Source organism: Bidens hawaiensis, unplaced genomic scaffold, assembly GCF_021521415.1.
Source record: "Bidens hawaiensis isolate Kalapana, Puna unplaced genomic scaffold, B.hawaiensis_p1.1 tig00004748_1, whole genome shotgun sequence".
Classification (NCBI taxonomy): Eukaryota; Viridiplantae; Streptophyta; class Magnoliopsida; order Asterales; family Asteraceae; genus Bidens; species Bidens hawaiensis.
Window position 1 is genome coordinate 1,360,292 of NW_027491294.1, and position 22,760 is coordinate 1,383,051.

Sequence of the window (22,760 nt, forward strand, 5' to 3'; positions counted from 1 at the left end):
CACTGGAGAAAACATTGAAAGCGTTTTATTTTTGCAGGTCAAAGGCAGAAAATGCTTTCTTTCACGATGTCGACTAGTAAGTAGTTTTCAATGGTCAATATGTTTGTTGGTTCTCTCTACATATGAATGTTTTTTGTGTTTAGTGATTTGTTGCAATGATGCTTCGTTTTGTGATGCGTAGAGAGGAAAAGTGAAATGACTGTGAATAAAATTAGTTTGTAAATGATATGGCGAACCCGGTAGATGTTGACGTGAAAGGGGAGTATAAACATTAAAAAAAAGGTTTGTTTTTGTGTTAAACCAGTTTGTAGGGGAGTTAAGAAAAGAGTCCTGATGTTTATTCAAAAATATTTAATGTAGTTGTGTTTGTTAATTAATTTGGTTACATTTTTTCATCCTTGTTTGTGCGTGTAACGGTTGTCGATAAAACATATGCAACCAAATGTGTAGGTACATCTTGTTTCTTAGAATTATGGCTCGCAACATTGTTTGTTTTAAAACATAATCATAAACTGTGTATGGTATGTTGTTGTAAGGTAGGAAATGTTGATATTGTACATGAGTGTTTGTGTTTTTGTTGGTGTTTATAGGATTTGGTGTAGGGGAACTGGGTTGGTTGTTGTGTAGATTAAGTCATTTAGTAGTGTTGTTGAATTTGGTTTGTTGTGTAGGAGAAAGCCGAACAATTTTAGTTAATTTTAGTTATTGATGTTGTGAATGAAACTTGGTTAGTTGTGTAGGTAGATCCGTTTTGTGTGTAGGAGGTTATGGGTTGTGCATTGTGTAATATGTTATTTTCTTTTATTTATTTTGTTATTGTGTATATGATATAGTTTTACTTTGTATCGTATGCTGATATGTAGGGAACATTGTTGTAGGGCATGTAGTATATTTTATGTTATATGTAGGTGTTAATTTTAGCATATATAATGTTATGTGTAGGTTGTGTAGTATATTTTATGTTATATGTAGGTGTTAACTTTAGTATATATTATGTTATGTGTAGGGTGTGCAATATATTTTATGTTGTTTGTAGGTGCTAATTTTAGTATATATTACGTTATGGGTAGGGTGTGCAGTATATTATGTTGTGTGTAAGGTGTGTAATATATATTATGTTTTGTGTAGTTTTGCAGATTATGTAATTATGTAATCCTGCAGGGAACCTAATGTTCTATTATTTGGTTTGAACTCGTTTATGGAATTCAACAGTTCGTTTTTTAGTTTGGACAAACTGCAAATATTTTGTATAAGCAATTGGTTTTGACTTGTTTCTCGGAGGCACATGAAGAGGTACATGAGAAAAAAAGCACGGGATTGGAAGAATTGAAGTTCTTTACCAAATAATGCTGATATGCTAGTTCTGAGCCCAAACAGTTTAGCAGCAAGGGTTTATTGATTTGTTAGCAAATAATTTGATAGTAATTGTTTATAAAACTTGATATGTTGGTTATTAATTTGTTAGCAATGGTTTATTCATTCATATAAAGTTTTACCATGTTAGGTTTAATTTGGATTTATCAGTGTATCAATTTATTTTTTATATCAGTTGATTATATAATTAGAAATGATTTTGGTGAACCCATGAGTATTTGCAGCTTACTGGTTATTGTTTCTTTACACAAAACATGACAAAATTTGTGGAATTATAATCAAAACACGTTAACCCGGTCATCATTATTGAATTGAAATACGCTATTTCAAATGGGTAAAAATATATTGCATAAAAGTGAAATGGCTCAAAAGATTGAATTACAATGAAACACGACAAAGAGTATATCCAAACAACTACACAAGTCACTAATAAAGACTATAAAGAGTATACATGCACTACCCAGTTACAAATACTAGCTACACAGGTCACTAATAACAACTACATGAAAATCAAATAACTGAACCATACAAAATAATATAATAAATATTCAGCATCCCTGTAATTGTTTGTCTTCTGTTAGGCTATGTGTAGTGGAGGGGCTACAAATTGGGGCGTTTTGCGCAGTGTTGCGCCCAGTCAACAATTGGTGAGAATTTGTTTTTGGGGTGTAATGGTGTAGGGGCTACAAATATAATATATATATATGTGTGTGTGTGTATATATATATATATCCCCCTCTCTCAATCATAAAATAATAATATTAAAAAACACAATTCGCCCCCAACAAACAACACAACCGTCGATAAAATCTTGCCCCCCCCACAATTCGCCCAGGTGGGCGGTGTTGTAGCCCCTTCGCTCCCAAAATTCGCCCAAATCGGCGCCTACTACACATAGCCTTATGATATTATTGTTGTATTGAGTTTTGTGAGTTGAGATCTCCTCTTGTGTTGCATATGTTGCTACAAAAAAACTTGATGCTTTTCATTCTCGACTTTATTATTTGTAGTGAAGCCTTCATCAGACTCTATGGTTCGTTTGGCAATCCGAACTCTAAACGTTTTCTTCGCTTTCGTCATTTTCATCAGACTCTATGGTTTGTATTTTGGGGACATCCGTATTCACTGTTAAAAAGGAGTAAAAACACCGGTAAAAAAATATGATAAACATACAATTTAAACATAATACGAGATCCTAATACAGTAAAGACAATGTATAAGAACAAATATAGATTATATAAAAATCTCAACGTCTCTTAATAAACTGAATCTGTATTATTAGAAGAAAAAACACTTTTAACAATTGCTTGAAATGTAATAGATTTGTATAAAATAAATGTTAATTTTGAAACCAACATCATATTTATTAAGATATGACCCTAAAAAAGCAAAACAGAAAATGTGCAGTATTATGGTTTAAAGAGGCAAACTTCCTACACAGCATATTGGCATTTAATTGACTCGTATAAAATAACTGTTAATTGTAAGTGTATACAATTAGGACCAACATCCCATTTATTAAGATTTGACACTAGCAAGCACAACGAAAATAACATATATGTCCCTACAAATATACAAACATACAGACAAATATACACGGATAATAGATACATACCGACATACAAACAATTACCGACACACATACGTGCATACATACATATATACCTACATTCGTACATACAAAGTTAGTACCTGGCATACATACATACAAATTAACAATCTCATTGTGAATCAAACCAACGACAATATGGTTACGGTAGAAAAATGAATACAACACTTTATCATGGATGCCAATTGTAAAAGTTATAATTTCATCAAAATGTGGAACGTACTGTGAAAGTCATTAGTTGGTGTGATGCGTCGAGTATGAGTGTAGTCGATTCATAATCCATCGATCATGTTTAGATAACAATATTAACAAAGTATATCAATTAATAACCACATTAATAGGAATATATATAAAATGATAGTATTTTATCTGCTTTGTGAAAGATAGAGAGAAAAACTATGAGATGGGGTTGATGAATGAAGGAAAATGAAGCGTTTTATAATTATCTCAATCCAATTATAGCTATATGCTTTCAGTTAAGCATCTAACAATTAATGAATTTGATTTTTCATTAAAAAATAAAAATTAAGCCAATGACACACTGATATACTTCAATAATTGTGAATTCTAAACAAATCGACCAGAAAATATAATCGAATACACATTAAATATCTAGTAATTGATAATCCCATAGAAATCATCATCAGGTTGTGCAATCATATCGAATTTGTTGCACTAAAAAAATAACCGCTAAACCTAAAAAATATATTAGAAGAATTTTTACAATTGAAGATGATATAAACGAATTGAATGAAACCCGAGATTGCTACTAATTAATGAATTGATCTATCATCCTGTTGTAAATAGCTTTGCATATTGAATTCATCAAACTCGAACTCGATTTAGGGCAGCCAAAAATTAGACTGAATAGTTGATTGGTGAAGATTGCAATATAATTAGACATGTTCGAATCATAAATAATCTGCAATGGAAATCGATTTAGAGATGGTGATGCTATAAATCTAGGATTGTGAAGACTCGTCGTTCTTGATCGGTTTATGTTTATAAAAAACAAAACATATTCAGAAAATAATATCATATTTGAAATAGTTATTGAGTTAATAATTACCATATGTAATATGATAATAGATTACTAACATACCCTTTTGCATTATTAAAAAAGAAAATAATAAGAAAATACATGATTGGTTAATATTACTTCTCGCACTACTCGCTGTAAAAAAACTTCTGAAATGATCCAATACCTATATATATATATATAATGATAGTTGAATTATTGACGGACTACTGACTCATTCGATCATCTTTTTTTCCTAAGTACGGAATCATATATGCTTACTTGGCACGCCCTTTTGAGGAAGCTCGTACATCAGTCCTGATCTGAAGAAGACTCTCAGAAGGAAATCCATTATATGTAAGAAAATTCTGTCCTGACCAGAAACTCTGTATTATTACAGCTGAAACTAAACCCAATACCTTCTTCTTTAAAAATATTATTTAATTAACTAACTAAAAATAAAATAATCTAATTACAATAAAGAGGCAGGTAAACGGGCAACAAGCTGCACCGCCACCACCTTTTAAAGACAAGATATATATAAAATTATACAAATATATTTATTGAACAATGTTCACTCACTCAAAGTTTTCATAATAATTAATATATGCAATTGTTTAATCATCAACCTTTTCTTCGATGATTATCGAACTTCTCTTGAAATGTACCAACGAACCTTTTAAAAGACTAAAACACTAAAAAGTCACGAGGTAACTATTTTTTTCCTTGACATAATCACACTATGTTTTGTTGGGATCAAGTTATTCTACAAGGGTAATAAAAATGAGAAGTGTGAGAAACTATAAATAATTGATATTTGTCAAGTGGGGACCAAAGGAAAAAGGGTATAAAGGTAATTGTACACATTTTCTCTCTCCACATGCAAGGCACATGTTAATACTCCATCATTTTAGAACGTTTATAACTTTTTCGTATGATATTTAAAAAAAATTCATCATAATAACAAGCGTTTTTTTATCTTTAATATGAGTATGATTTTTGTTATATAAAATTTAAAACAAAAATCATGTCATTGTGTCTTTTCGCACACCATTGTGTTTTTTCGCTTATAATTGTGTCTTTTTTCGTAATTGTGTCTTTTCGCACACCATTGTGTATTTTCGCTTATCATTGTGTCCTTTTTCGTCATTGTGTCTTTTCACACACCATTGTGTCTTTTCGCATATAATTATGTCTTTTTTCGCACACCATTGTGTTTTTCGCTTATTATTGTGTCTTTTTTCGTCATCGTGTCATTTCGCACACCATTGTGTCTTTTCGCTTATCATTTTGTCTTTTTTCGTCATTGTGTCTTTTCGCACACCATTGTGTCTTTTCGCTTATAATTGTGTTTTTTTCGTTATTGTGTCTTTTCGCTTATCATTGTGTCTTTTTTCTTCATTGTGTCTTTTCGCACACCATTGTGTCTTTTCGCTTATCATTGTGTCTTTTTTCGTCATTGTGACTTTTTTCTTCATTGTGTCTTTTCGCACACCATTGTATCTTTTCGCTTATCATTCTGTCTTTTTTCGTCATTGTGTCTTTTCGCACACCATTGTGCCTTTTTTCGCCATTGTGTCTTTTCGCACACAATTGTGTCTTTTTTCGCCATTAATACATGTTACACAATAACTTGAAACGTAAAACACAATGATGAATACATATAAAACAATGACTTAAAACGTAAGACACAATGACGAGTACGTATAACACAATGGCCTAAAACGTAACACACAATGGTGAATATATATAACACTATTAATTGAAATATAAAACACAATGGAAACAACATATTACACAATGACACAATGAACAACAAAAAAACACAATTAAAAAACCCATTAATTTTTTTTATTTTTATATAACAATATGATACTAATATTAAAGATAAAAAAACGCTTATCATTATGGTGAATTTTTTTAAAAAAATAATGTCGTATGAAAAAGTTATGGACATTTTAAAATGATGGGGGAATTGACATGTGATTTGCATGTGGAGAGAGAAAGTCAACAAATGTGGGTTATTACCTTAGTGCCCTTTTCATCAATTTTTATTTATTAAATTAATCTCAGCCATTCAAATCTAAGATCAATGGACTGGATTCCTTATCACCCTTCTCATTTTTGTTGTCCTTTGTATTTTAACTTTACCCTTTCTTAAACATGAGTTAATTTTGTAGGTTCAAAACATTTACGATGATACGAGAACATAAATAGATACACATAATTTGTTCGCTTATTTCTTAGCCATGGAGGTAAAATCTTATCACACATGAACACTATACTATATAAAAGAAATGTTTGTTAGCTTGTTTTTTTTTAAATAAATAAACATAACATATTTAACAAAAACCTAAAAACAAACATTATATAGTACGTATTTTAAAGAATTTTTCTTTTCATTCTCAAACACATGCTAAAAAACTTATTTATCAAAATGACTTGTTTGAAAAATATGTACAAACATGGGTTGTTTTTAGAGAAAACTATGACAATCTAGTTTTTTACTCTTAACGCACTGGATAACATCACTTCATCAAATAATTTTGATTTAATCGGTATCCTTTACCCAAGTGTTTTTTTTTGAAAACTATTTGATGAATTGGGTTATCTAATGAGAACAGACGTGAAAAACTAGAATGTTATAGTCTTACTAAGTGAGTAGAAGAAGTATTTTCATGTTAGTGTCACACAGACAGGTCTTCACTTCTCAGTTTTCACACTAACATGTGCAATAGTCACAAAAAAAAAGACGAACAATAATTAAGATGTTTATTTGGAAAAGTATGACGATTATTGATTACCTTATCGTCATCATTAATATGATAATACGACGTGAACCTATTATTATGATGTGAGGGACAACCCCCATTAAATATAAAAAGACATGTTCATGATATTAACACTATATTTTAACGTTTAGTTTACAAATTGCCTTGAAAAGCGAAGATGTGTAGAAGAAATCGGAATATAGCTTATATGAAAATTTATATATTATTTGGTTATCTAAGGAAAATAATTTGACAAAATTGAACTTGTAATATTCCCCAACTACTATAGTCACTCGATAATTTCTGTGCAAGCAAGTCGAGTCGTTTATGAACCACTCAAAATCGAGAGCGGTTTGAGGACAAGCTCGAGCCTAAAATATGAGAGTTTAATAAACAAGTCCAAACTTCACCTTTTAAGATTAAGTAGGTACACACACCTAAATTGGATTGATATCATAAGACTAAAAGTCAACAGACTTCATTTTATGAAAATATCACATTAGTGACAACACAAAAAACTCAACCTAGTTTTGATATATTAAAGCTAACACACTTGTCTAAAATGCACGCGGTTGTAACAAATAAAGAAACTATAAACTACAAAGAACTTAAGAAAGTGGTTAAACAATGTTCAGTTGATTCATTTATTTGATTACCGGTATTTTCAGTTCAGTTTAGGTTACATATCTCTACAAAACTGAACTAAGTCACTAACCGAACCGCTTAAGTGAAAATTGAACTGAACGAACCTAACTAAACCGCAATACACATGTATCTACAATTCACACTCCTTCATTCATGAGTTTTCTAGTGATATGTTTACTTCGTGGCCACACCACCCCAAGCATAGCAACTCATGTAAGTAGGTACTTCAGTTGATGTGAATCATGTGATATCACTATACTACAAAAGGTCAGCCACATGATTAAGATCACAGTTAATACAAAAAGAAAAGGTTGACAAGTTCATATACTAAATAGGACCAGGCTCGATAGCTTCATTTCATGTATTTGTCCCTAAAATTAATTATTAAGATCATAATAGACTAGCATTAGTTTCGGATTTCCTTAGAATTATCTATAACCATGTAATAACTATGGTTATACGCGATTAAATTATTAACATGTGTGTTTGATTATCACGGCCGACCCAATGGGGAGTGAACGCAGGCAATCGCCTTTGGCTCCACCGCAATAGAGTCCTGACCAAATAATAATAATAAAAATAATAAATACACAAATAAGATGTCACAAACACAATCCAAATCTTCTTATTCAATAACAAACTTCTTGATACAGAGAACACTTAATTTCAATGTGAAATCAAGTTTAATCAACCAAACACATACAACTATTAACCAGAAATCAACAACCTTTCTAACAAAGAATATAGAAGAAACAATACGAAACCCTAACTCTAGAGATACTGAACTAGAGAGAAAAAAGTTAATATGTAACAGATGAATTATTCTCTAATATCTGGAGAGAACCTTCGTTATATGTCACCACAAACAATAAATGGGCCTTAACTCTCACTAGCTTTGACCTGGGCCTGACCCTTTTAAGCTCCTAGCCCAGTATCATGCACCTTCCAAGACTCCAACAAATAAGCCCAAAGCCCACTGACTTTTAAACCGTGCACCAAGTGTTACCTTTCAACATAAGAACACAAAACAACATATTAGAACACATAATATAAAACTACAACATATTAGAACACATAATATAAAACTAACACTGATAATGAATTGTAACTAAGTGTTACCTTTCAACATAAGATTTACTAAGTTTTCAATGTAATTAGACCATAGGGTTTGAGGGCTTGATTATAGTCTGATTAGTCTTTTTTTTTTTTTTTTTTTTTTTTTTTTTAATTTCCCTCCAAGTTAAAAACATAACCTTTATTAGGATTAACAAGAACCTTACCCGTCATATCATTGTAGAATAAGAAACATAACCATTAATAAAATTCTTTTGGCCCATATACTAATCTATATCTAACACCCCTAGTTACTTTATAACTAATTAACAGACATAAATCTGATCATAAATTTTTTTATGAAACACATATTGACAATGTATTCAATCAATCTGCCTTTGGTGGTTAATTATTTGAGGGCTTTAACTTGGTATATGTTATCAAAATTATCTCCAAATAAACTGTTACAAGAATTCCCTCCCAACAAAAATGTAGCCGTTAATTGTTTACGCTTTCGATAGTTTATAGGTTGATTAGGTATGAACTCAAGAAAGTTGAAAAATAACTCGGATTTTTTACTTCGCTTTGAGCCCAAAACGGTTGAGCCGCCCAGTTGATTAGGGGATGCTAATACTTGATGTGTAAAGCTTAGAGCCAGTCTAACAGCGAGGTATCGAGAATGTTTAGGGGGACACAAGGGGCTAAAGGGTCAATCTATCGACAGTTAGGTGCTATCAGCGAAGTTAGGTGCTATCAACCAGAAGTATGAAACGTTACAAATCATCATTAATAAACAAAGGATGACAATACATGCATAAACAACCTTCAATGTTCAAAACAAACATAAACGTCTTCAAAATCTACAGTGTTTTAGATAGTTCTTCAAGTTATGATTGATGTACTTTCAATAAAGCTTGATAAAACATGTCAATGAATTGGTTATCCTGCAAAAAAACAAATAATAAAATAAAAACAGTGTCTTCAGATAGAAATTGATTACAAAAAAAACTTTGAAACAGTACGTGTTTAAGAGCTCACTGGGCCTGTTAACGGTTCGGTTTTACCCATCAATATGTTTTGCGTTCGCTAGTTTACGTTTAATTAAGTTCCTTTGTTTACGTTCTTTTTATCTTTATTATAGTCATTTAAATTTTTGGCCCATTACAAGCTAGTATAGTTTTAATACCTTAAAGGGCCAACACATTGTTCTTCACTGTTAATTGTATTTTAGTTAGGGTTTTAGCCCATATTGTTGGTTAAAGCCCATGGGCCTTTTATGGGCTGTTAGCTAGGGTTTAGTTGTGTATATATAGATGTAGTTGCTTATGTATTCAACACACCTTCAAGTAATAAACATTACTTTCCTACAACCATTTCTTTACATGGTATCAGAGCTACGGCTCTCGATCCAAACCTAGCCGCCACTTAATCTGAACCGAACCAGCCGGCCCTAGATCTGAAACCGAAACCGAACCTCCTGTCCAGATCTCGAAATCTTTTTTCGAGACATATTCCGCCGTCACCGCCTCTCTCACTGTCACCACCAACTTCCGATCAGCAAACCCTAAAATTCCGACGCCGATCCGCCGCCGCACGCGCCGCCTCTGCTCCGCCACCGCCCTCCGGCCGCCGTCCTTTTTTCAGGTTACTTATTTTTTGCTTCCGCACCACCCTGTGTTGTTAGTTTTTCAATTCGGGACCTTTTAGTTTTCTGTCTCAGTTCACGTGTGTATTCGTTCAAATAAGAAACTTTCAGATCCAATGGCTGATAAAAAGGCTTCAGAAACTCAGATTGCTCCAGGTATTATTAATTATTCAGCTGTTCTTCGCATTCCAGTCAAACTTGACTCAAAAAATTGGGGTTCGTGGAGTCTCTTTGTCCAAAAGGGTCTTGAAAGTATGGACAAAGACGATCATCTCACTAAACCACCCCCGGACCCGATTACCAAAGAATGGAAAATTGATGATAGCGGAATCTTAATGGCCCTATGGAATGCTATGGATACACAAATCCTTACTATTGCTCAAAACTTTTCCACCGTAAAGGAAATGTGGGATCACCTCTCTTCATCCTTTTCGGCTAAGGAGTCTATCTCTCATGCTTACTCTGTGGTTCAAGCCTATGGTCGGGCCGAGCAAGGTGATTCTACATTTACCGACTATTTCACACGATTCTGCAAACTTCGAGATGAGCTTCGCACTATGTTTCCACCCACTACTGATTTGAAGATTCAGGAGCGAAACTCCAAGATGGATGTCATGACCTTCATTGCCGGAATCTCGCCCAAGTAATCAAGCGCCCGACCCCTACTGTTGAGCAACTCCGCTGCCACATCTTCAGTTGCATCAACCTTTCACCTGTTGCGGGAAATGTATGGTCCTGGTGCAACTCTATCTCCTACTGATACATCGGCTATATATACATCTACTGGTCGGGGTACTGGTCGAGGTTCTCATATGACCCACAAAAAGGGTATTGGACGGGGCGGTGGTCTTGTTTGTCACTATTGCAAGGAACCAGGTCATACGAAATGGGACTGCCCGAACCGCCCTCCTGGAAGTCAGCCACCTCCTCGTCCCAAAGCTCGTTTGGCTGCCGCTGGTGAGACTTCAGGTCCAACCGCCACTCCCTCCTACACAGTTAGCGAAGAATACTATTGTCGTCTCCAGCAGCTTCTAGCCTCTCAGACTCCTGCTCCTGTTCCTGCCCCATGTGCCAATACGGCCGATTCAGGTACGCTTCCTAGCCTTTCTTCATCTTGGATTATTGATTCGGGTGCCACTCATCACATGACTGGGAACTCGGGTATTCTGTCCAACCTTAATAAAATCTCCCACCAACCTGTTTGACTGGCTGATGGGTCTTCCTGTCCTGTACTGGGGTTGGATCCATTAACACCTCATCCAACTTAAACCTCTCGTCTATTTTATATGTTCCTAAATTTCCCGATAACCTTTGTTCGGTAAGCCAACTTACTAAACAACACAATTGCTCTGCTAAATTTTATCCTACTCACTGTATCTTTCAGGAACTAGGGACGAACCGTCTGATTGGCACAGGTTTTGAATCTGGAGGCCTCTACCGCTTAATCTTCCCGTCAGGTCCTACATGTTCTACAGCAACTGCCTCAGTCAAGGAGGACCACTGTCGGTTAGGTCATCCCTCTACAGCAGTTATGAGGCAAATGCGTCCAGATTTACCACTTTCGTCTTTTAATTTTCATTGTGAGTCGTGTCAACTTGGTAAACATACCAGACGTCCCTATCCCCCTAGAGTCTATTCGAGTCAGTTTTTGTTTTGAACTTTTGCATTCTGATGTATGGGGGCCATGCCCTACCAAATCTACTTTGGGTTTTGAATATTTTGTTAGCTTTATTGATGACTATTCTCGCACTACTTGGATTTATTTGATGAAATCTCGTAGTGAAATTTTTTCCATATTTCAAGAATTTAATGCTTATGTTCAAAACCAATTTAACACCACCATTAAAACTTTCCGATCCGATAATGCTAAGGAATATTTTTCCATCGACTTTTCTTCGTACTTGAAAAACAACAGTATTATTCATGAATCATCATGTGCATATACATCTCAACAAAATGGTGTGTCCGAACGCAAAAATCGTCACCTATTGGATGTTGCTCGCACACTCATGATCCAATCACGTGTCCCTCATCGTTTTTGGGGAGATGCCGTTCTCACAGCTGCATATCTGATTAACCGTATGCCCACACCCGTTCTTCATGGTAAAACACCGTTTTCTGTACTATGTCCCACTGGTACTCCTTTTCCTCTCGCACCTAAAGTCTTTGGTTGCGTTGCCTATGTTCATGATCATCGTCCAAAAACAATCAAACTTGATCCCCGAGCCCTTCGTTGTATCTTTGTTGGTTACTCACGGGTTCAAAAAGGGTATCGGTGCTATAGCCCTTCTCTTCACCGATACTTTACTAGTGCCGATGTCACTTTTAATGAGCCCTGTCCTTACTTTCCTGAGTGTTCCACTCTTGTTTCTGACCCATTTCCTGACCTCGATATACCCACATCTCCCTTCATCCCCACCATTCCTGTGTCAGTTTCTTCTACCGATCCAATCTCCTCTGATTCTGACCCACCGACAGAATCTCCGCCACTGCTTTTCACATATGCTAGGCGAGGTAGGGGTCAAACATCAGCGACTCTTGAATCACACCCTGGCCACGACCCCGAAATACCCTCCGATACTCCGCCTACATCTGAGCAATCCACACCTCTCACTACTACATCCTTACCCGATCCACCAACCTCTGACACACCTGTTTATGATCCTCCTGGTGCCCCACTTCCCGATATACCTATTTCCTTTCGCAAGGAACCCCGGACATGTACTCGTTACCCAATTTAGGACTATGTTGCCACACCCACCTATCTCCTGAATCTCATGCGTACACCACTACCCTTGATTCCTACCCGATTCCCAAAAATGTGATGAGCGCTCTCGCTCACCCAGGATGGAGACAGGCTATGGAAGATGAAATTGGGGCTCTAAAGTCCAATCATACATGGGATCTTGAAACACTTCCTAAAGGGAAGCGTATTGTTGGTTGTCGTTGGGTGTTTACGGTTAAACTACACCCGGATGGCTCCCTACACCGCTTAAAGGCTCGGTTGGTTGCAAAAGGGTATTCTCAGGCATATGGCATTGATTACGATGAAACTTTCTCTCCGGTTGCTAAAATGCCATCTGTCCGTATTTGCATCGCTCTTGCTGCCATTAATCATTGGCCGCTCCACCAGCTTGATGTCAAGAACGCCTTTCTTAATGGTGTTCTTGAGGAGGAGGTATATATGGAGCAGCCCCCAGGGTTCGTCGTTGAGGATGAGGCCTCGAAAGTTTGTAGACTACGTCGTTCTCTATATGGTCTTAAACAGTCTCCCAGGGCATGGTTTGGTCGATTCTCTAGTGTCATGGGACAGTTTGGGATGACTCGGAGTGCCTACGATCACTCTGTCTTCTTTAGACACCAGAAAGGGAAGAGGATTATCGTAGTTGTTTATGTGGATGATATTATAATCACAGGTGATGACGAGGTCGGGATTTCCGAACTCAGGCAGTTTCTTCAGTCTCAGTTTCAGGTCAGCGACTTAGGTCGATTGAGGTATTTCCTTGGCATAGAAGTATCCCGCTCTCCACAAGGAATACTTCTCTCCCAACGAAAGTATGTTCTTGATATGTTAACTGAATGTGGCTTACTGGGTTGTAAACCTGTTGATACCCCAATGCTTCCTACAAAGAAACTCCTCCCAAAAGGAGGAGATCCAATGAAAGATCCTGAGCGATACAGACGGCTGGTTGGTAAACTTAATTATTTAACCGTCACACGACCGGATATCTTCTTTACTGTCAGTGTTCTGAGCCAATTTATGGCTAAACCATACATCGGTTACTGGGATGTTGCCCTTCGTGTCTTAAGATATCTTAAGACCTCACCTGGCTTGGGTATATTATACTTAGATCAGGGTCATTGTCGTGTAGCTGCCTTCACGGAAGAAGGAGATGGTCGGATATCAGGGTTCTCAGATACAGATTGGGCAGGTTGTCCAATTTCTCGACTACCACCGGATATTGTGTGTCTGTTGGAGGAAACCTTGTATCATGGAAGAGTAAGAAGCAACACACGGTTTCCCGGTTGAGTGCCGAATCGGAGTATAAAGCCATGGCAGATGTAACATCAGAGATGACATGGGTTCGTCGTCTTCTCAGAGAGCTCGGGGTTGTTTCTAATGACTTGATGAGGTTATACTGTGATAATCAGTCAGCTATTCACATAGCCAAGAATCAAGTATTTCATGAGAGGACAAAACATATTGAGGTCGACTGCCACCTTATCAGAGATCGGGTAGTAGGCACACAAATTGATCCTCCTTCCATTCAACCAGTTCATGTGAAGACAAATTTCCAGCTAGCAGACATTCTAACTAAACTGCTCCGGAAAGCTCAGATAGATTTTATTTGTAACAAGTTGGGCATGATTAACATCTATGCTCCAACTTGAGGAGGAGTGTTAATTGTATTTTAGTTAGGGTTTTAGCCCATATTGTTGGTTAAAGCCCATGGGCCTTTTATGGGCTGTTAGCTAGGGCTTAGTTGTGTATATATAGATGTAGTTGCTTATGTATTCAACACACCTTCAAGTAATAAACATTACTTTCCTACAACCATTTCTTTACATTGACATTACTTTTAACTCATTTTAGCTCAATTATGTTTGTCTATCCATGTCCGTTAGTTTACATACATGAACTGTTCGTTTATACTGTTCACAAACATAAACGAGCACGAAAAAGTTTGTTTTCTTAACGAACGAACACAAAAAACAAACTCCATTCGTCTAACGGTTCGTGTCCGATCGTTTACAAGTTTATTTTCTTAACGAACAAACACAAAAAACAAAACCAAAACCCCGTTTGTCTAACTGTTTGTGTTCGATCGTTTGTTTGTTTAAGTTATATGAATGAACACAAACATGTCCATTCGTGTTTGTTCGGTTCGTTTACAATTTGAAAATAGCATTTAACATATCAGGAAAATACCGAGGTCATCCCTGGTCAAACTCATATGACCCGCTTCCAAATATGATTCAGAAAGTCAACCACTTCACAAAAAAAAAGGAACAAATTTCAATACCTGTGAAAGCATTACAACAGCATCTCTGACTTTTTCTCGGGTCAACAGTCCATAAAACGGACCAGAAGTACCAGGAGTGAGTGATGACGGTGGTGCAGGTGGTGGAAACGGCTGAAGCAATGGAATACCGACACTTCTTTGAACATTCAGTGGCGGCTGAAGGGCGCCAGCTGGCACAGATGTTGACGGTTGTCTGACCAATGGGGCGGGAGAAGAAGATGGTGTGAAGAAAGAAAGAGGTTTAATAAGATTGGTCAAATGGTTGCTGGAGTTGACCTGGTCAACACTGTCACGTTGCGGCATTGGTGTGGCGGATGATGGATTGTTGACTACAGGTGGCGGTGCTGTTGAATTACGGTAAGGTTGTATGGGATTAACGGGATTTTGAATATTGTTATTATGTCCCAAATTCATAGAAGTCTGCATTTATAAAATTTAATGTAGGATAATTATATGTAGAAAATAGAAATTAAAGATGTGTCTTGATGTATACGTACGTTAAAGAAGTTGATAAACGAAGAATCCTCAGGTATGTCTGTTGACCGAGAAGTGGTCAACCCTGGTTCCAGTGGTCCTTCAATTACAGCAGAGGTAGGTACTGCTTCAAGTTCCTCAAACTCACTAAAAAACAAAACATGATTTTAAAAAATTTATAATTAGAGGTCGTAATTTTGACTGTTATATGTATGATTTGAGCGATTCAAGTAATATTTATCTCTAATGGGTCAAAATTTCATAAAAATGAAACGAGTCAAACAGATGCACATACCTTTTAAACTGTTTAATTAACGAAACAGATTATTGAAAAATAATATAACTTTAATAATGAAATTCAACTTGCTATTAAGTTTTAAAAATCAAATATTTAAATTACACATAATAATAAAACTAGCTACCTTTTGCTCACTTTCTGCTGTGGGGGAACCTTTGAATATGCACCAAGTATCCTGGAAAATAAAAGAATGCTAATGAAAAAAGTTTATTTACGCCAATCGAACTTAAAACATGACAGTAGATACATGTATCAAGTAAGAGTTATGACCTACTAACAAACCATTGACAAATAAGACAGAAATTTAGCTAAAGATATCTAAAGTTAATATCTCCAAGTGATAAGACTTTCATGTTTCATGATCACGAGTTGGTTGTAGGCTTGTAAACAAACCGAACGTTCAGTGTACTAACGTTGGGCAGGAAGTTCGTTTTTTAGTATATGAATGAGCACGAACAACTATGTTTGTTCACTTAGTTAAAAACCAACGAACATGAACACATAACTTGTTTGTTCATATAAATTCGTTTGTCTTTATTTGTTCACATTCGTTCATTTATATTAGTTTATGTTCGCTCATTTACATTCATTTAAATTCGTTTATGTCGGTCTGATTACGTTCATTGTTTAAATTTGTTCGTGTTTATATTTTTTTTCTAAATTTACCTCCAATACAATTTAGTCTAGTTTTATTAACTTTGGAGGCACAACAGATTGATATTCATGTTTACTTTTAAATTTACTTTTAAATAATATTCCCTCAGTTATGTTTGTTCATCTATGCTTAGTTATGTTTGGTCGTTGAACTTCACGAACCATTCGTTTATACTGTTAGCAAACGAATATGAACACATTCTTTTTTTTAACGAACCAACACGAACAGGAAAACCTCAATCGTTTAATTGTTCGCGTTCAATCGTTTCTTCATGTTCGTTCGGTTCTTTTAAAAGCCATAAAAGATTGTTTGCATTGTAGCAAACGTCATTATAGTCAGATTCAAGTAACAGACATCATGCAGTTAATTATTAATAACTGGAAACACTGAGTAAAGCTAGCATAAAAAATGAAATGAATATCACAATAATTACCTAGTAAAAAGGTTTGCAACATCTTCACACTCACGTGTATTATAGAACCAAATACCATTCACTTCTTGAGAAGCATTTCGATAAAGCAAATAAGGAACTTGAAGTTCAAACTCAAAATCTCCTAACAGATTCTCCACAAGGTTTTCTGTTAAATGTTAATAAAGCATGTCAAAAATCACAAAAAAAAATGCAAATATGTAGTAATGTAACATACTTAACAGTGAATAGTGTAAAGTTCTTCATGCTTCTGGTTTAATTTTATGTCAGTGCCATTCAATGCGATAAAAATGCACAGATAATAACTAAATAGAGGAAGCTTGCCTGTACTTCGTCGATTCATAACAATAAACTGGAACCTCGGTTGAGTGTTCCTGTAATTACAATCAAGAAGTTGAAATGTTAGATTGATTATTTCTCATTCTTCACGTAAAAGCAATCAATCTAAAAACTTGTTTCTATTTCTATATTTTAATATGACCATTAAAAAATACAATACTTAGTGTCATTGACTTATAATGCATAATCAGACATTATTAGCCATAATGATCTTATAACCTCGGAAACTATAAATGCTTGCAATTGGCATACAAGAAATACAAATTAACTGCAACCTCTTAACCACAAAGAGAGACCCTTCAACATCCTTGCGACTCTGAGAAACAAAAGAACAAACAAATAAGAAAAGAAACTCAAATACATTTAACACACAGAAAAAAAAAACACCTTTCATCATGACGACGCAATTAACAAAAGTATCAAAAATGAATACGACTCGTTTAACTACTGTATATCTCATCTCCATAACACAGTTGTATGTTTCATGTACCAAGAAAGACAAACATTGGAGCCTATCCAACTAATTATAACTATTCAGATTTAAAATATAAAATTACTGTGTAATTTTTATTAAACAGGTTTAAGGGGGTGTTAGGGTGAGGTTTTAAATTTGCTTATTTGTTTTTTGAAAAGCTCCAATTTAAAGCTTTTGGAGGAGCTTTGCCAAACACTTTTTTCTTTTCAAAAACCAATAAGCAAATTTTAGAAGCTCATCCAAACACCTCCTAAGGTTGTTCACTATGGTGGGGGGCATCGAAGCCCCTCCACAGTGCCACGTCAGCGCCACGTGAGCACTGGGGGGCATCGAAGCCCCAACCTATAACGCCCCACTGTGGTTTAAAGCCCCTTTAGCGCCCCAATACACACACACACACGTATATGTATGTATATGAGAGCGAGAGAGGGAGTCAGAGCGAGAAGAAGAAGGAGGGCCATGAAAAGCACTCAAAGGCGCAGGTCGCTCTGAAGGCCCCCCCCCCCCTTTTGAGCGCCCCTCGGCAGTGTGCAGAGGCTTCGATGCCCCAAGAGAGACCCCTTCCCACCCCATAGCGTGAAGCCTAATTGTGGCTTAAACAGATCATGAATCGCCAGCCCTACAGCGAGTTTCATGAGATAATATATGCACAACCAAAACTTGTCTCTGTAACTTAATTTGATAAAAAATTCAGTAACAATCAACAAGATTTTTCTGTTAATCTTTGGTCTATGATAGGTGTTAGTGTGTTATACTACCCTAAGAATAAAAAAACATACATCCCTAACTTGCTTAATATTAATTATCAATTACACAAAGAGTAACAAAAATGATATCTTCACACAGCTATTAATTAGTTAATAATAATAATAATAATAATCAGAGTTGGAAAAGTATAATAAGGTAATAATAGTAGGAAAAGGTAGGGGAAAACAAAAAAAAAAGTAAAGTACCCATTGATTGAGGTCGACGTTGAATTCGTAGAAGGTGACGTGGGCGGCGGTGATTAAGATCTCCTCGATGTAAGGATCCATGCGTTGAAGCACCGTCAGATTCAGGATCTTCGTGCTGTTCTGGTCCAGATTCGGCATCAATTTACCACTTTGTTGAGACATATTGATTGATCCTGAAACCCTAAACCCAGCTTCGAGTGTTTTGTTTCTGATCGGGTGGGTCAGTTTCCTTCTACGCGATGGTGATGATGAACGTAAATTAAATAGATGTTAGAGTGGTTGCTTGGTTTTGTGGCTTCCAATTATTATTATTATTATTATTATTATTATTATTATTATTATTAATATGTTAAATCTGGTTTATTTTATTGTTTACTAGTTTAAGGTCCGGGTGCTACAGTAATTGATGTAAAAAATAATATTTAAATTTTCGTTCTTAAAAGTACGTTTATAATTATCAATTAATAAATAAACTGTAATAAATAATTTTAAGAATTTAGTTGGTTTTAAATTATAAAGATAAATGTGTGATTGACAAACTATTATAGATTTATGTTAGCATATATAGATATAGATTTTGGTTTCAAACGGCGTGGTTATTTGAACGTGTTATCATTATTTTACTTGTTTTAGAATTTTTTATGCAAACTAATACTTTAAAGATACATAAATAAGAAAACTGGTTTGATTCGTCAAAACAAAATGCTAACTGATAAACCGTCTGATCTGGTAGATCTATCTATTGATTCCGGATATGTAATACTATAATAGTACCAAATGCTCTATCAATTAACAAATATAAAACACGCATTATTTTAATAATTAGATGATTCTTTCATAGTTATGAGGTTGTTTGGTAGTCTTTTTATGATCATTATGAGGCTATCTCCTAATGGTTCATAACCACTAATGATCAAAAGGTAACCTTAAGTATCTTTTAATATTAACTCATTAAATTAAAACATAGTCAACTAATTTGATCCGTAACACATTTAAGGGCCACTTACACAACACATAAATTTGTTTCAAGCCCATATAAAAGATAAATGCAAAGTGATGCTTGGTAAAATATAACTCATTCCAAACAATCGACTTCCTAAAAATTTAGAACAAAACAAGACAGGTCTAAACTATAAATAATAACCGAAAAACAAAAACTGGTTCCGATGTCTTCAAATGTATCAAAAACAAAATAATCATGACCACAGACAAACATTTTTAAACTAGTATCCACCTTTGAGATCGTTGACAACATCATATGGAATGGCAGTAACGGTCTCCAAGGTAGTACCCTCAACCATAAACCCGGGCTTGGGACCCAACGGTTGTCTTTTGGTACTAATCACCACACCCTTAGCCTTGGCCTCAGCTTTCAACTGGTCGTTCTTCTTAACCCGTAGCTTGAATTCTTCGGTGCACCTTGACGGCATCACATGCTCAATTCGCACGTGGATCCTCTTCTTGATGATTCTGTTACCAACCTGCATAAACCAATACAAATATTAAGTAACAACAGAAGGCATAATAAGTACAGATCAAAATGGTTTATTATTTTACTGATCATTGGCATTGGTCGGTACTAGGCTCAAACCAATAAAAATACAAGAATTAAATTTTTGGAAATGCATGCACTTTGGTTTTCGGTTCAGGTTTAGTTTTAAGGATTTACAATCAAGTTTAAAATTTTTAAACAGATATTTTTCTTTGTAGAATATAGAGAAATTAGAGCCAAAATCATTTTAACGTGCTCTATTTTGGTTCAATCTTTCAGTTACAAATCGATTTTTCATTTTCAACCAAACCCCTAAATATAAGCTGGAGTCGAGCATCTAGCAAGTCTTCTAAACTCCTTTAAACCCCTACCAGTCACTTTTCTAGCAAATTGAATACTTAATAAGATATGCAACTTATAACACTAAATATTACACCCAATGGAAATCACTTCTTAATATACAAGATGTCACTTTAGTTTCTTATAACTAAATCCTAAAGTTTTACACAAATCAGTTCAAAACGCTCGAGACACATAGCTCGCTCGATAAAACCTCAAATAAAACCAGCTAAAAAACTTGATTTGAAACAACCTGAGCCACGCCGACTGATTTTCGTAACAGAGTCAAGCTCAATCCAAGCTAGGCTCGGGTAATGGCTCAGCTAGCGGACAGCCATATTTCGTTATACCTTTTTTTAACTGAGTTTTAGAGTAATCCCATTGTAACACATAAGCCCTTGGTTCAAACCCGACAAGGGGCTTTGAATATGAAGAATAGCGATATTCTTAATATGAACAAAAAAGTAACCAACTTTATAATGTATAATATTATCATCTAATGAGTTATAGTATATTAGCTATCACTATTCATGATAAGTCATCTGTACATAAAATTAAAGAACCTCAAAACTCTTAAATCCAAAATTCTACAAAAAAAACACTAATTTCTTTCAGCATTTCTATATCTAAATTCTAAATTCCACACCATACACCAACTGTTAATCCAATCAAATATCACAACAAACTAAAACCCTCATATAATTATCTTTACAGATCTAATAATCACATACAAGTTAAAACAGATAGAGTAAGAAACAGACCTGCTTATTCATTTCGACACCAATGGCGCGTTTGGTAACGTTCCAGACCTGACCAGTACGTCCATGGTAGAACTTATGCGGCATACCTTTGTGCACGGCTCCATTGACCTTAATATCCACATAATCTCCAACATGATAGGTTCTGAGGTATGTTGATAGATGAATGGTACCCTTCTTCCTGAACCCTCTGGCGAACAAGTCTCTGGTTCGAGACCTCAATCCATGTCCGGCCGGCATCTTCCACTCTGGTTCTTGATCGTTAAGTGGCCGCCCGCCGTCAGCTGTGGGTTACTTAAACCCTAGGTGTGTATATAAAAGAGGGGCTGCTGGGAATTTAATTAGGGTTTCGGATTATGATTATTACTATTAGGTATTAGGCCTTGTGATATTGGGCTGTTTTGAGTTTGAGGAAGCCTGTTTTGTTCGGGCCTAATGGGCAAACCAAAAGGTGCACAAAGCGGATATTTATATGAATTGGAACCGGTTTCGGGTATGGCTAAGAAAAGTTAAAATGCGGATCAGGCAGGAATAGGTTCCGGGTATAGTTGGGTTGTGACCAGGTATAGGGTCCGGAACTGGGTGTTTTGTGCATCTCTAACCACAAGGTTTTGATTTTGACTAAAGGTGTGCAAAACGGGTTCTAGTGCAGTCTGAGTCTAATCGTGTAACATCCGGTCCCTTGCACCAATATTGTCCGCTCTCCCCCACGAAGAGCTCAAATATTTGTTTTTGATTGCCCAGATGAAGACTTCCCAGGAGGTCAACCATCCTAGTACTACTTCCACCTAAGCACGCTTAACCGTGGAGTTTTCATGTGCTTCACAGCCAACTAAGCCCAAAACGCGTTGGTGATTGAAGAGGCAGAACATTTACTTATGAACCAAGGATCTCTCTTATCCATGGCCGATGTGGGATTTGCCTAAGAGTGAGACGATGTTGTGTTTGCCAAGAGTGTTACAAAATAAAAACCAGTTGTGAAAATGATATTGCTTCTTGTGTCTTCAAAAATGAAAAAAAAAGTAATACATAGATAGTCCATGTAATGTGTACTAGAGCCTAAATTTGTTACAAAATAAAAACCAGATAATCCAATACTTAGACCATTTGTTATGGTATGACGCTCAAGGCGTGAATTGCTTCCTCAACACACAAGGTGGTCTTAATCCATGTCGTTCAAAGTAAAGGGGCGTAAGGGGGGGGGGGGGGGGGGGGGTTGTCACCTCTCCTTTTCCCTTCCCGTTACGTGTTAGCGCCCAAATGGCTCAAAAGGAGTCTACCCCTACTAACAACCAATTACATATTTTTGTTTTTTAGTTTGTTTTTCTAATTAAACCTAGTAACCCACTATATGCTAACTAAATGGCGGGCTAGTTAAATCCCCACTAACAGCATGCTGGTGATTTGA

The 22,760-nt window shown here is 35.7% G+C and overlaps 2 protein-coding genes across 2 annotated transcripts; both read right to left on the bottom strand.

Annotated features, from left to right (window-relative positions):
• Nucleotides 1–9,283: 9,283 nt before the first annotated feature.
• LOC143627983 (mRNA-decapping enzyme-like protein) lies at nucleotides 9,284–18,979 on the bottom strand. Its single transcript, XM_077097684.1, has 8 exons — nucleotides 18,764–18,979; nucleotides 17,611–17,651; nucleotides 17,321–17,370; nucleotides 17,000–17,144; nucleotides 16,036–16,086; nucleotides 15,637–15,760; nucleotides 15,140–15,559; nucleotides 9,284–9,414 (listed from the first exon to the last, which is right to left on the bottom strand). The coding sequence occupies exons 1-8, from the start codon at nucleotides 18,923–18,925 to the stop codon at nucleotides 9,358–9,360; spliced, it is 1,050 nt and encodes a 349-aa protein (XP_076953799.1). The 5' UTR covers nucleotides 18,926–18,979; the 3' UTR covers nucleotides 9,284–9,357.
• An 848-nt stretch (nucleotides 18,980–19,827) lies between these two features.
• Nucleotides 19,828–21,688, bottom strand: LOC143627922 (large ribosomal subunit protein eL21z/eL21y-like). The gene is made up of 2 exons (XM_077097637.1): nucleotides 21,356–21,688; nucleotides 19,828–20,244 (listed from the first exon to the last, which is right to left on the bottom strand). The coding sequence occupies exons 1-2, from the start codon at nucleotides 21,590–21,592 to the stop codon at nucleotides 19,987–19,989; spliced, it is 495 nt and encodes a 164-aa protein (XP_076953752.1). The 5' UTR covers nucleotides 21,593–21,688; the 3' UTR covers nucleotides 19,828–19,986.
• Between the last annotated feature and the right edge of the window lie 1,072 nt (nucleotides 21,689–22,760).